The 16227-nt window shown below is 39.0% G+C and overlaps 1 protein-coding gene across 1 annotated transcript in view; it reads right to left on the reverse strand.

Annotated features, from left to right (window-relative positions):
* Hdac8 (histone deacetylase 8) overlaps positions 1-16227 on the reverse strand; it is a 210167-nt gene that overhangs the window by 137220 nt on the left and 56720 nt on the right. The window contains exons 5-7 of the mRNA XM_055595734.1: positions 5647-5759; positions 2093-2170; positions 817-925 (exon numbers count right to left, since the gene is read on the reverse strand). Of these exons, the coding sequence (XP_055451709.1) occupies positions 817-925; positions 2093-2170; positions 5647-5759 (300 nt within the window). The remainder of the gene's footprint in view (positions 1-816; positions 926-2092; positions 2171-5646; positions 5760-16227) is intronic.

The raw sequence follows: 16227 nt of genomic DNA on the forward strand, positions 1-16227 counted from the left end.
TTCTATCTCCAGCACAGGAAACATACTCCCTCCTCTCCAAATCCCCCTCTCCTACTCTTTCTCAGCATTCTGACTACACATTTAACTGTGTATAGGTAAAACAATAATGAATGATAAATAATTAACATCAACTCTAATATTCATGTGAATAAAGGAAAGCACAGGTCTCCATGAGAAAAAATCAGAAACATACCCAGGTGGATTGCTGAAGCGAAACATATGCAAGAAAGTACCACTGAAGGGATTCTTCAGGACAGCTTTAAAGCTTTTATTCTGTAGGGGAGGAGAAGAGGGAGGGAGGGCAGGATTGGGAGGAGATGAGGGAGGAGGTCACAGCTGGGATACAAAGTGAATAAATTGTAATAAAAGAAATTTTTAAAAGCTTTTTTTTTTTCCTGGGATGGTCTTTATCACACTGTAGAACAGGTTAGGTCAAACCTAAACTATTATCTCTGGTCCAGCTGTTTAGTGCTCTCCAAGAGGGTACAACTACTAGATAAAATAAGCATAGTAAGTAGTATCTAAAAGCTAAGTGAGCTGGGCATATGGTATACACACCTTTAATTCCAGCAGTTGAAAGACAAGAGGCAGGCAGATCTCTGTTAGTTTGAGCTCAGCCTGGTCTACATACAGGGTTCCAGGACAGCCAGGGCTATAGAGAGAGACCACGCCTCAAAAAGGGGGGGGTGTCTGTGAGCACACAGTGATTTTCTTTTTCAAATAGTTCCTTGAAAGCAAGAATTGTGAGATTGAGAAACACGGCACCCTTCATAGATCATATATCTCCCTGTGACCAGTTCAGTGTTACTGCCATACCTTTCACAGATGTGATAGTACTTCTCATCCTGTATGCCATCCTGAATGGGCACATTGACACTATAGTATCGTCCTTTCCCCAGGCCAACATCAGACATGTCACCTGTTCCTGTAACAGACAGGAACAGTCTTTAAGAACATGAGCACTAGAAAACACAAAGGACTGTCCAAGAGCAATTCAGAACAGCAAAATGGCCACTCAGGAAAACAATTTTGTATTCTTCGTTTTTCATAAGGAGATGAAACTATGAAAAACAATCTAGAGAAATAATAATTACAAATGATGTCGGGGAAAACAGGAAAACAATAAGGAAATTGAAAAATACTAATTTACATTTTACTGGATGAAATGAAATAACAAGGGCTAATATTATATGTCGCTTGCAGTTATCAGAACTACATGTAGTATGTGATAAAATTGTAAGTGGTCTGTCTGTCAACAGGCCATAAAAGTCACCTGGAATTAAAAAAATAGAATTCATTGTCATTGCCTTTGTCATTGTCATTGGAAGTGATATGTGTTAAAATTTTGCATAGCATAGCACAAATAAAGTGTTACCAGCATAGAAATATATAAAAATAAGATATAAAAACATGTAAAAGAAAACAAGGAACAAATCAGGAGCCTGCCACAGAGGGCCTCTGAAAGCCTCTGCCCTGCAGGGTATCAAAGCAGATGTTGAGACTTATGGCCAACCTTTGGGCAGAGTGCAGGGGATATTTTGAAAGAAGTGGGAAATAGTTAAGACCTGGAGAGGATAGAAGCTCCACGAGGAGAGCAACAGAACCAAAAAATCTGGGCACAGGGGTCTTTTCTGAGACTGATATTCCAACCAAGGACCACTCATGGAGATAACCTAGAACCCCTGCACAGAGGTAGCCCATGGCAGTTCAGTGTCCAAGTGGGTTCCCTAGTAATGGGAATAGGAACTGTGTCTGACATGAACTGATTGGCCTGCTCTTTGATCACCTCCCCCTGGGGGGGGGGAGCAGCCTTACCAGGCCACAGAGGAAGACAATGCAGCCACTCCTGATGAGACCTGATAGACTAGGATCAGAAGGAAGGAAAGGAAGACCTCCCTTATTAGTGGACTGGGGACGGGCATGCATGGAGAAGGGAGAAGAAGGGAGGAATTGGGAGGGGAGGAGGGAGCTACAGGGGGGATACAAAATGAATAAAGTGTAATTAATAAAATTTATTTAAAAAGTTTAAAAACATGTAAAAGATTTTTAGTATCTAGACATGTAATGGATGGGGAGCATGCTGTTGACTTGCCTGGAAAAAATCCTGGAGAGAATTTGTGCAGGGACACAGTCATAACTTTGGGTGTAAAACTGAAGGCATCTTGTACACCTACCAGAGAGAAACATCAAAAGGATCATGTCAGATATGCAACTCCTGTTTTCAACACCTGAAAAATCTAACAAGTAGCTATGGGAAGAAAGTGAGAAAAGGCAGCTGTAATAGATAATGAACAGAGAAATGAAAGAACACAAACTTGGTTTCTGATTGCAGCAATTACTGAGCTTCCCCTTTCCAAGCAATAGGATGCCTGGGTTCTATTATAAAAGGTAGGAAAGGGCAAGAGCCCAGGACCAAGGCTCTCTCCACAGGCCTGAGTAGAGAAAAGTGGCACCAAGCCAGGAACGGTTCATGGTCTGTTTTGCTTGAGTGTTTCTTGTTAGATTCTTGAGTCTCTTTTCAAAAAACTATAATATGGTTAATTCTTTAAAATATAACCAATAAATCAGTGATTAGGCTTTATTTAGTTAAAACTTAATGATGAGGTGCCTTTCTATAATACAGATTTGGTTATAAAAGTGAGTAACCTGAAGTCTCACAAGCAGTAAGCAACTTACATTACATCTTTCTGCTGAAAAATAGTCACGTCTGTTCTTCAACAGCTTCCTCATAGTAAGATGTTGCATTCTGTTTATTTATTTACTAAAACAAATGTATTTTGGAACGTCTTAAAGGAAGTGACAGAAATACAATTAAATTCTTGAAACTCAGGTTAGTAATAAAACTTTAAAGGAACTTGCTGTTCCCCAACTTCAAACTGGTTCGGTGTGTGCCCAGAGTAGGGGACACCTTCAGTTGTTAATAGCAGCTTTAAAACCATTTTAAAGCCTGGAGGAAGATTGGGGGAAGTTTTTGTGGACAGATGTCTTCTTTGCTCTTAAACAGCCAGAAAATGACTAGATGCCTGGGAGATAAAAGCTCCAATTTAAAGTAACCCTCAAAAGCCATCACTTATGCGTTGGCCATGCTGCTCAATGCTACCCCTTTCCTCTCAGGATCTCACAGTCATACCCAGACACTCTGAAATGGAAGGGCTGTTAGCAAATCCAGGCACTGCACTCCTTTATATTTCAAACAAAGAGATTGTCACTGTGTTGACTTAAATGTATTTAAGTCTTTATTAGAGGCCAACAGAGACCTTAAAAAAATATGAACTCTATTTGTATATAACAGGTATGTTTGAATTTCCCAAGCCCTGTGTTTTGCCCTAGGGATGTGGTTAAAACCAGTTAAAGACTCCAGGGAGAAAGCATGAACTAAACAAAATAAAATAAATGAAAATACCATTTCAATGGAGGGAGAAGTAAGTTCTAAACCAGGGCACTTTATGAAAATGTTAATGATTTATCCATCCAGAAAAGTAGTAATTTACATTTCCACCAATCCTGTATGCAAATTCATGTTTTCTCTTGTGATGACTAATACTGGCAGTTAGTATTTCTTTTATATGTTAGGCAGAAGCTGAATTTCTCTTCCTATTAGGGTATTGAGCAACATTTCATGTGTTCAGTGGCCATTTGTCGCAAAGGAAATGCTATCAGGCATGGTTTTAAAAAATCCTACTTTAAAAAGGGGCATAGTCAGAGGGGCAGGGGATGTGGAGTTGGTATGAAAGAGGAGTGAGGTTAGGTAGGGCAAGGTGAGAGTGGGTAGGAGTGGCCAGTGAAGCCACCACAGGAGAATCATGGGAGATTTAAAATAAAGCAAATGTGGATGAGTGTGGGGGTAGGGCAGAGGTCGCTGGATGGGAGGTGATGAAGAGGGGAAATAAAGTGAAATGAAACACACCGTAAAAGTTGGCTGAAACAGGAAACCCTAAATGGTGTAGAAATTGCACTGCAAATGGGGAGAATGGTTTCAGGTGACAGTCTTATTTCATTTTTCCATGATTCGGCAGAGTTGGTTCTATTTTTGAACTCTGGTACTAATACTCGGAATTCCATAAGCGTTTGTTCATTCATGATAAAATATTGGAATGAGCTGCTACTGTATGAACAGTACTGACAAAGATGAATAGTACAAAACAATACAGCATGAAACAGTGATTAGTGATAGGAACTATACAGGGTCTCAGCAACACGAGAGTCCTCTTGGGCTGGAGTGATTAGTATAATCCATGGCTGCTGGGACTTGAATGAATAGGTAGAATCTCGGGCTGCTGTGAGGCTGGAGGCAGCTCACGTAAGGAAAAGGGAAGCAACGTCAAGGAGGTGAGATTAGAGAGATATGTCCGGAAGACTGAGACGTGCTCATTGAATAGAAAAGTGGCAAGAGATTGTTAGAAAAGATGAGGACAGGCCTGTCTGAGGCCTTGAAAGGTAAAAGGTCTACTTTTCCATAAAGAACACAGTCTCATGGGGTGGTCTGTGACATAACTGAGATGCTTTTACAGTGTAGACTGTATGTCTGGCCTACTTCCTCTGCGTAGCTGATACCTGTGGCACGGCAATCTGCGCTTAAAGCAAACTCCCCCAGGTCACCCAGATGCACAGTCATGTATGAGAACCATTTCTCTAGGCTACAGGTCATCAAAGTACGTGTGGCTAGACAGTAAACATCCTTGACGCCAAACTACATATGGACTCTGAACACATTTACTTATACACATACACATACACATACACATATGTACTGTACAACCTTGTTAAAAAATAAAAAAAAAAGACTCACTGTATGGTGGTGGCATAGGCCTTTAATCCCAGCATTTGGGAGGCAGAGGCAGGCGGATCTCTGTGAGTTTGAGAGTGAGTCTACAGAGCAAGTTCTAGGACAGCCAGCCAAGGCTACATAGAAAAATCCCTCTGTAGAAAAACCAAAAATGAAAATAAAAATGAAAACCCATTCTTAGCTCACCGGTCATATGAAAATAAAGCCTTGTGACATGCTGTCACTTGTTATGGGCAATGAAGAGGCTTTGAATGTTTTACATCAAGGCTGTGTACCACCCTGGCAAGTAGTGAGAAATTCAGTGAGCAAGGTTCTCAGTGTGGTATGTTTGTTTTTAACCCTGTTCTGTTCTCTTTAATTCTTTGTTTCTAGCAATACACTCCTATCCCAAGATTATATATGTTGGTTCCACAAAGAAAGTGATCCCTCCATGAATTGGTAGCCTATTGGTGAAAACTGCAAAATGTCAGTCCTTCTAACTTGAAAGAAACAATGACAAGAAAAGAGAAGACCATCACCTCTAACCCCAGAGTTTCCCTAGAACCCATTCAAAGGGCTCCAAAGTGGTTTCTGGACAGTGGAGTAAACACTAACCAAGATTTCCCCATTCTTCCCATTCTCTACTATAAAGTTTAGCTTTAGGAGACAGGAGAGGAAATGACAGGAGCCTGCCTGGCTTAGGCAGCAGAAAGGAACTGCATTACTCAGAGGAATCTATGTACCACCTTCTTCAGAAATGACAATTAGGAAAATTTCAATTGCATTAGCCATTTCTCCTTTTATTAGTTGCCTAGGAGTACCTTTACTGATCAAAACCTGCTGTCCTCATAGAAAAGCATCTTTGAAACTGAAGTACTTACCATCTCCATGGTGTAGATCCAAATCCACATAGAGAATACGGTCAAATTTCCGTTGCAATCGTAATATTCCCAGGACAGCATCATTGAGATAACAAAAACCAGATGCTTCATCTCTGCAAGAAAACAAGTTGCTACAGCCAACAACTGAAAAGCAGTCCAAGGGAATATTTACAGCCAAGCATCTAACCTTTGAGATCTAGTCCCATAAAGTCTCCCTTTTTTAAGAGAAACAAAAATTCACCTATGAGGATTATACAGTAAATGGCCCAGAATGATGAGAGAATGTATTTCGATAAAGTAAATATATAGAATTATTGGTAACATTTTCTTACAATTCCAGAGGTTTCGAAGCATTATATTATTATTAACTATATTGAATAAGACAATCTTTCTTGGGCAATTAGGGGATCATTTTAAACAAACAAACAAACAAACAAACAAACAAACAGAAAACCTTGTAGTCCCATTTATTCCTCTCTAGGGAAGAAAGACCTAGGTGGAGCCTTAAATACAGTTTTACAGAAGATGGACATTGGATTCTTTATACTGACTCTCTGACACAACCCACAAGTTGGTTATTTTTTATTTTAGTATGCATTGACACTTGTTACTTATAAAAACTGAGTGCAGAATAGACAAATCATAACCTTTTGGGCACATTAATGTGGCTGCCTCTCTATGAATGTAATTTTGCAATAAGGAGTTAAAGAAGCCTTTGCTAAAGGTATTTTGCTTCACAAAAACCACTGTCACCGATTTCACTGAGTCCTGTAACATTTTCGTATTGCATCACTTTATCCTCACATCAACCTTACTTGTTCTTTTATTGAGCCTTGCTGATTAGATATATAAGAGTATGTTAGAACTCAGGACTTATTTTAAAGTATCATTCCAAGTACCACAGTTTCTTTTGCTTCCACAGATATTTCAAACAGTCAGCGCCTCCCCCCGATATCTGTTTGCCATGAGATTTTTATTTGAAACAAAATTTTTAGACATGGCCATTTCAAATGGCATCATTGCTACTGTGAGAATCTTTCTAGTGCCTACATAATGCAAAAACTTCATGAAATCTCTTTCCAATGAGATTTCGTATGCTGAACTGCTTCACAGGCTACAACAGGTACAACAGTGAGCAGGAAATTGGTAAAAACATCACTGGACACTACTGTACATCACTGAGGGGAGCACAGCAATTGATCTAGCTAAAGAATAGCTTGCCAATAGATACACAACAGGGAAGAGACCAAGGAAAGAAAGGACGAATTCAACCATGAATTCTCTGTGAGAATTAAATGTGTAGCGTTGAGTGTTCTTGCATATGCTTACTACATGCTAGTTCTGAAAGTTTACATTTTATAAATCTACTGTCTTAGTGCATAATAAAAATCAATGTGTTATCCTAATGATCATCTAACACTTTTGGAATGTAATACTAAGTGCTAGGTGAAAAAGAGGGAAGAGAAGATGGTCATGAACGATGGCCGTATCAACAATTCTGAAAGTTCTATGTTTTCTGTGGGAGTGTGCAATCTTTTCCTACTTCTAGATGGGATTACCAAATTAGAAATCCAAAATCTCATAAAGTAGGTGGCATACATGTGTAATCCCAACACTCAGTGGGCAGACACAGAATCCTAAGTTGCAGGCCAGCATGGGTTATACAGCAAAACCCTGTCTCATAAAACCAAGGGCTAGGGATAAAGCTCGGAGGTAGAACAATAACTAGCATATACAAAGATCTGGGTTTGATTCCCAGCATTAAAACAATAATAACAAAAAGTATGTAAGCAAGCTCTGAGATGAGGGGGGTTTATTCTCATTGACTTATATAAATAAATACACATTAGATAAGATTGCTAAAATTCCCACAAAATAAGGAAACTGAACTTTCAGGGTTTCCAAAGCACTTTAAAGTAATATCCGAAAACCTATCCAAGTGCCAAGTGTGGTGGTTGCATGGCTTTAATCCCAGCACTTGGTAGGCAGAGGCAGGGAGATCTTTTTGACTTCAAGGTCAGCCTGGGCTACACAGCAAAGCCATGACTACACAGTGGGACTGTATATTTTAAAAAATGCAAGTACTTTAAGAATTCAAGATCATTTAGTTTATGTAAATTTTTAATAATTAAGGCCAATTTAATAATTTACTAACTTATTAAAATCAGTTATATCCTATTTATCAGTGTTAGGTATAATATACAGGAGCATTTTTAGTTTACTTAGATATGTTCTTCCCAAACCTTTTATAGGTTAATAGAATGAATCAGCTAACATTACTTCTACTAAAGGCTTAAGAGTATGCAAAAGGTACATTTGTTTAACCAAGTTGAACCATTATTATTGCAAACTTTAATTCAACTGTAATTGTTTTATATTCTATCAGCTTAAGATAATTTGTAAGACCTTAAGGTAACTGAAAACTCTAGCTGATGCCTAATTTAATTATTTCTAAGGAAATGTTGAAGCATTAGCACAGAATGATGGATATATATATATATGTGTGTGTGTGTGTGTGTGTGTGTGTGTGTATAGTATATGAATATACTTATTTGTGCATGTACATATGCATGTATGGTGCATTCATGTGTTTATGTGTAGACACATGCATGTGGGTGCATATACATACAGTTGCATGTGGAGGCCAGGGGTTCATGTTGAGTGCCTCCCTCAGTCTCTCTTCTTTTTATTTACTGAAGTAGGGTCTCTTGCTGAACTTGGAGCTCATAGATGCAGCTACTCTAGCTGGCCAGCTTGCCCCAGGACTCCCCTGTCACCACCTCCCAAGCACTGGGATTATAGGCAGGGCAACAAACCTGCTTAGCTTTTATATTGATGCTGGCGATCCAAATTCTGGTCCTCATGCTTAGGCAGTAAGCATTTTTTTCCACTGACCATCTCCCTAACATTTATTTTTATAAGTTACAGGAAGCTATATATGCGTATGTTAAAGGTTGCGTTCTTTTTGGCACTGAGAGAGGGAAGTTGTACTATAAAGGATATATGTGGATACAGAAAGTTGTAGAGTGTTCACAAAAAGAATTTTATTTGTTTAGGTCAAAGCTGGCTAAATTTGGGGGTGTGATTTATAAAATATCTGACAAGAACTTTTATTTCATGCATACTGATGAACACCTAATTTTGTTATTTCTGTGTTTAAAAGACCAACAATTTTGGATTCTTAGTCTATTCTTACAAGCTGGAAATGGTTTGCTTTACCTTCTGGAAAATCTTCCTAGATTACGAGGATTCTGTATCTTTCCAGAATTATCTTTCACAGTTTCCTCCTTTTTAATTTCACTGGCCTCACCTATTGTAAGGAAGCCCTCTTCTTGGGGATACGTTCCTATATTCCTCAATCACTTAAGAAAACAATGTCTTCTTGCTTGGAAAGGAGCAAAGTGTCTTTACAGTCACTTCAATGCTTATATAGAAAATATTTAACTGTTAGCTGAGTGGAACAGAGAGCCAATCATGATTTTTTTAATTCTTTATTAATTACACTTTATTTACTTTGTATCCCCCCTGTGGTTCCCTCCCACCTCCCGTCCCAATCCCTCCCTTCCTCCACCCTCTGTGTGCATGCCCCTCCCCAAGTCCACTGATAGGGAAGGTCTCCTTTTCCTTCCTTCTGATCCTAGTCAGTTAGGCCTCATCAGGAGTGGCTGCATTGTCATCTTCTGTGGCCTGGTAATGCTGCTTCCCCCTCGGGGAGGTAATTAAAGAGCAGGCCAATCAGTTCATGTCAGAGACAGTCCCTGTTCCTATTCCTATGGAACCCACTTGGATACTGAGCTGCCATGGGCTACATCTGTGCAGGGGTCTTAGGTTATCTCCATGCATAGTCCTTGGTTGGAATATCAGTCTCAGGAAAGACCCCTGTGCTCAGATTTTTTGGTTCTATTGCTCTCCTTGTGGAGTTCCTGTCCTCTCCAGATCTTACTGTTTCCCACTTCTTTCCTAAGATTCCCTGCACTCTGCCCAAAGGTTGCCTACAAGTCTCAGCATCTGTATCGATATTTTTTAATAGCCCATCATCATATCTTTATCAAGTCTCAGAGGGCCCATGAAAAACATCACAAAGGAGTTTTTGTTTTACCTCATAAGAAGCGATGCACCTATGACTGTAAGCTTTGTATGGTATCACTACTGCAGTATCTCAGAGGTAGAGCTGTCAATTCAGAAGTACTTATTTGCCTCTCTTTTTTAAATTAAATCCTTATTTTTATATTAATTACAGTTGATTCTCTTTGTATCCCAGTTATAGCCCCCTCCCTCATCCTCTCCCAATCCGCCCTCCCTCATCTCCTCCCATGCCCCTCTCCAAGTCCACGGATAGGGGAGGTCCTCCTCCCCTTCCATCTAACCCTAACTTATCAGGTCTCATCAGAACTGGCTGCATTGTCCTCCTCTGTGGCCTGGCAAGGCTGCTACCCCATTAGGGGAAGGTGATCAAAGAGCCAGCCACTGAGTTCATGTCAGACACAGTCCATGTTCACACCCCTACTAAGGAACCCACTTGAATACTAAGCTGCCATGGGCTACATCTGTGCAGGGGTTCTATATCCATGCATGGTCCTTGGTTGGAGTATCAGTCTCAGAAAAGACCACTGTGCCCAGATATTTTGGTTCTGTTGCTCTCCTTGTGGAGCTCCTGTCCTCTCCAGGTCTTACTATCTTCTTCTTCTTTCCTAAGATTCCCTGCACTATTTATTTGCCTCTCTTAGGTTAAACGGTAAAATGTTATCATTATAAAATTTTCAGAAACTGGATGCTGTATGAGATCATCCATGTCTCCACCAGCCTTGATATGTTTCTATTTGTCAGAGTTCAGCTTGCTGCTTTGTCAAATTTTAGACATCTAGAGGACTATAGCCCTTAGCCATCTGTGAGGACTACATGACAAGACCCTTAGTGGGTTCCTGAAACTCTAGAAAGTAAAAAACACTTTATGTATTATGTTTCATGTATATATGTATGTATACACATACCATGCTTTCTGTATATATATTTATACATATATATTTGATATAGAGCTATGATAAAATACAAATACAAGTGAGCCACAATAAAAGATCATCAATGATAACAAAATGGAACAATGAGAAAAGTGCACTATAATAAAAGTTATATGAATGTAGTCTTGTTCTCTGTCTCTCCACATATATTTACAACCCCAGGCTTATCAACACATGTGGAGACCAGAAGAGGGCATCATATCCCCTGGAACTGCCCTGTGGGTAATGAACTAGCATCTAGGTCCTTTGGAAGAGCATCCAGTACTCTTAACCACTTAACCATCTTTCCAGCCTCTCTCTAAATATATTAATGTCCTAGACTGATCATGATTGGTCATGAGGAACTGAAACTGAGGAATGTAAAATCATAGATGGGGATTTGTCTTAGTTATAGTTTCTGTTGCTGTGATAAAACACCATAAGCAAAAGCAACTTGGGGGAAAAGGGGTTTATTTTATCTTATAGCTTGTAGTTCATCTTCTAGGAAAGTCAGGGCAAAACATGGAGGCAGGAGCTGATGCAGAGGCCATGGAGGAGTGCTGCTTAGTGGCTTGCTCCCTCAGTATTGCTCAGCCTGCTTTCTTATAGAACCCAGGACCAACTTCCCAGGGATGGCGCCAATTAAAATGGGCTGGGCCCTCCAGAGGACAATCTGGTGGGGGCATTTTCTTTCAACTGAAACTTCCTGTAGGTTGTGTCAAGTTGACAAATACTAGCCAGCACAGGGACCGAACGCACAGTATTTTCACTCAAATTTTCAGAAGTTTTTTTTTTTTTAAATTAAATGTTAACTTGATCTTAACTGTGCTTCTTGAGCTTCTTAACTGTGCTTCTTGGATCTTCTTAGTCATTTTTAAATGAAGATTCATATAATTTGCCTAATACAAATGTTTAAGATATTATTGAATCTATTTTTCTTCCCTGAAATATTCCAGATCTAATCTAACTAAATGCTTGATACATTCATTTTACAGTGGATCCAAATTTTTATATGGTATTTTTGAGTCTTTTCCCTATAAAGAGGATGTTCATACATTTTTATAAATTAGGGACAATATCCTGTCTTCTTTGAAAAGAGTTTAATCATTATGTTTACAATGTTTTAGAATGGCTTTTATCTTGCTTTGCATGCCACCGAAACAACATCTCCTTGTCAGTTACATTATTATTCTCATAATGAACTCTCATCAGGTTTTTCCCTTTTGAAAATGAGCAGTAATAAGGTAAGGACAGCTATTGTAAGGCTTTTGTCATCTACAGATTACCTTTTATGTTTCCCTTCAGTGCTTCCCTGAAAATACCTACCACCAGATATAAGCTAGAGGGCTTTCACCTCAACAAAATGCCCTCTGAAAGCTCTGATAGCCTCATGGGAAAGAACTATGCTGGGTACATTTGTGTACAAGGTTCTTTTATTATGTGGGACTGAGGATTGGACCTAGGGCCTTATGCATGCTAGGAAGATGCTCTACTACTGAGCTATAGCCCCAGCCTGGTTTACTTTTTCCCTCCCTCCCCTTTATTTATTTATTTTTTGACAGAACCTACATCCTTGCATATGTGAGACAAGTACTTTAGGACTGAGAAGCACCCCTAGTCCTGATTGACCAAGTTAAAACAAGTTTGAAGTAACACTAGTGAAGAGTGAACTTAAGCTGAGATTTTTGAAAACTAGTTGAAAAGCAGTTAAGAACACTCCTAACTCAAGCCTGAGCAGCATAACAATTACTCATATATTCATATAGACTCCATGCCCCTCAAGGAGCTGATGAGGGATGATCAGGAGTTCTGTTAATCTACCTATCTAGAAAGATACGGTCTCACTATATAGCGTGGCTGGCCTAGAACTCAGTATATAAACAAGGCTGGCCTTGAATTTGTGGCAGTCCTGCCTCTGTCTCCTGAGGGCTAGGATTTATAATCAAGAGCCACCACATCTTGCTTACCACTTGCTATTTTTCCAGGGCTTGCTCTTGTTCAAGCTTAGCCATATTAGTACATGCATACCGGTAAATCATTGAGGATTTGATCTGTGTTTCCCTGATGACTGATGCCAGACATCTTTTCAGGTTCTTGTTGGCCCTTTGTGTCTGTCATCTCTCTGTGTGTGTGATTTTTAAAAGATGCCTATTCAAGTCTTAAATTTGTGTTTTTGCTATTAAGTAGTAAGAATTATTCATATTTTGTGCGTAGTCGGTCCTTATCAGATAGATACATACTGATAAATATTTTCCCATCATGTAGGTTGTTTTTTCATTTTCTTTAATGCCCTTTGATGCATAAAAGTTGTTAATTTGAGGCCAGTGACATGGTTCAGTGTGTAAAGACACTTCCCCTATGAACCTGGTGGCCCAGGTTTGACCCATAGAACCTATGTAAATATGGAAGAAGAGTTCTGACTCCACAATTCTGTCCTTTCTACATGTGCACTGTGGTACATATAACCCATGCATATTATGTACACCTGCGCGTGTGCATACACACACGTTTTAAAAGGTTTTATGTTTTATCAACTCAAGTTTATCTCTATTTTTCTTTTACTACTTTTGTCTCCAAGTGAGTAAGATTACAAGTATATACCATATCTGGCTTGTTTGTTTGACATGAAGTATCATTATATGCCCACCTTAGATTTTATTACTATTATTAAATTATTTTTTATTAATTACAGTTTATCCACTGTGTTGTTTTTGTTTTTGTTTTTGAGACAGAGTCTCACTGTGTTGCTGCAGCTCTCCTGGTAGTCAGCCTACCTCAAGCTATCGGAGATCTGTCTGCCACTGCATGTGGAGTGCTGGGATTAAAGGTGTGTACCACTGTAGTTGGCTCCAGATTGGATTTGAACTTACTTTTACGATCTTCTTGCCTCATCCTCCTAAATCCTGGGATTATAGCAAAGCATGGTGGTTCACACATAATACTCAGGAGGCAGAAACAGAAGCAGGTCTATCTCTATGAGTTCAAGGTCTACGTATGAGTTGGAGGCCAGTCAAGGCTACATAGTATGACCCTGTCTCAAAAAACAAAAACCAAAATCAAACAGACAAACGAAACAAACAAAGAAATAAAACCCTACTATTAGCACTAATATCAAAAGTTCTGGGACTATAGGTTTTCACCATATCTAGTTATTCCGGTGATTCAGTCATCTATCTTTAAAGATGCCTCAATTACTGGACTCTAAAACAACAACTGATCTTTGGTATTCCTGATTAACAGATTGCTCTCTTAGTTTACAGGAAAGAGAGAACCTTAGAGAACATTTCATGTATATCTGCTTTGGGCCATTCAGGAGGATCATGGTACTTAGGAATGAGTGCTATCTGTCTTAAACAAATGGGAAAAGTAACAGTATTGAAGTTGTATCTGAGCCCTATTTACCCTAGAAAGCCAAGATGGCTAAGAAATCTCCCTCCCTAGCTTTTGTTTTCCAAGAAAAGATTAAACAGAGTTCATCCTCCCTTGGAACATTATTCCAGAATAAAGTCTAACTCATCCTTGCTTACAGTCCCCATAAAACTTACAGATCACTCATTTGTCTGCCATTGTAACAACCCAGGCCCCTTCCTTTTCTTTGAGGTGGTTCTCATTTATGAATGTCTTCCCCATTGCAATGGCTAAAAAAATAATTCCTGTAATTGCCCATTGCATTTTGTCTTTCACATCATCAACACCCAAGTTCAGGGGAGAGACCAACAATTGTATTTTTGAACACTCTGGGCAATGGGCATTCACTTTTGTGATGAGGCAGTTGCTAAAGAAGAATAACGCACACATCCCAAAAACAACCCAAAAGGCAGGGCTCCACCTACCTTCTCAAATGCCTTGATGAGATGTGACTCACAAAGTTGATCTTTAACAAAAAAGCATGACACTCAGTCAATTCCATTTGCTGATTTTTAAGTCCATTAAAGGTCAGGAACAACCAGGTGTCATGGCACACACCATTAGTCCCAGTACTCGGGAGGAAGAGGCAGGCAGATTTCTGAGTTCAAGGCCAGCCTGGTCTACAGAGTGAGTCTAAGACAGCCAGAACTATTTAAAGAGAACATGTCTCAAACAACAACAAAACAAAACAAGAAACAACCAAACAACAACAACAACAAAAGGTCAGGGGCACTTGGGTCACGACAAAGACTTCAAGGTGAAATATTAGGTGGCAAAGGAACATGACAACAGTTTCACTGGCAAGGATTCTACAACAATCTTTTATAAAACTTTCAGTGCTGGTATCTACTGATGGACATTGAGATTAATTCCGATATATCACTTTTACATGTATTCTGCAACAAAGAATGTTGAACACGCCATTTTGAGTATGTGCAAATATATGTGAAAGACGCATTATTAGATGAGTAATCCCTGAATCAAAGGATTCCACTTGTAATTTAATTAAAATTGCCAAAATTGCCTTGATGCAGTCTGTAATTATGAGTACCACGTTAGAAAACTTTTATTTATGTAATAATCTAATAAATGGTTTAAAAGGTTAGGATTTATGCACTTCTAATTGTGTTTCCTCATTTGGACATTAAGAGACTTACTTGGTCATATGCTGGTTTTCTCTTTTAGTGTTAGCAGACAGCTTAACATTCTTTGCTTTCATGATAGCTATTTTGGAATCAGCTGAAAATACAGTTTGGCTCTGTTGGTATACAACAAAAATATCAGCCAACATCCATTGAGTGTTAGCCTGTGCCAAGAACTGTACTAAATGCTTTCAATCGTGTTGACTCAATTCACACAACAACCATGTGTGGTAGATACCATTATCATTTCTGCTTCATGAAGGGAGAAAGTAAAGCACAGAGAAACTAAGTAACTTGTCCGAGGCTATACTGCTGGGCAGTGGCTGAGCTCAACCTGGAATTGTGTGAAAGCACTGTCTGATTGCCATACAAAGGGATGCACTGCATACATTTCACTAAATACACTTGGTGATTTTGGAAATAAGCATATGTTTAAAGAATTACCATGATCCATACCATGAAACTCTAATTCCTATCTTCATCTTTGTTATTATTTATGATAAGAATACTTAACAGCTATCCTCATAGCAAACTTCCCAAGTATACATAAAAAAAAAAAACAGAGTGTTATTCAAGCTTTAAAAAAGAAATCCTGCCATTTGTAACAACATGGATGAACTTATAGGCCATTATACCTAGCCAAATAAAACCAGACACAAAAGGACAACTCCTATATGATACCACTTATATCAGGAAAAGAATATGGTCAAAGTCTCAGCAATAGAGTAGAATGATGGCTGCACAGAGCTAGGTGAAGAGGCAATGTGGAAATGCTTAAATTTGCATTTGAGTAGTTTGGATCTTTATGTAGTCATAATGATAAACAGTTTTGCTGTCATTCTATCTCAGCTCCTGTTCCTTTCCTTCCTTGTGATTCTTTTACTTCTTCCTTATGACTGCTTCCCTTTCACCATTTTAGTCTTCTTAATGTATGTCAACTTCATCTATTTCTTATGATTCCCCAAGATTTCGCTTACTACTTTACTGGTGTGTGTGTGTGTGTGTGTGTGTGTGTGTGTGTGTGTGTGTGTGTG

The sequence above is a fragment of the Psammomys obesus genome, unplaced genomic scaffold (genome assembly GCF_907164565.1).
Source record: "Psammomys obesus unplaced genomic scaffold, mPsaObe1.curated_primary_1811, whole genome shotgun sequence".
NCBI classification, from domain to species: Eukaryota; Metazoa; Chordata; class Mammalia; order Rodentia; family Muridae; genus Psammomys; species Psammomys obesus.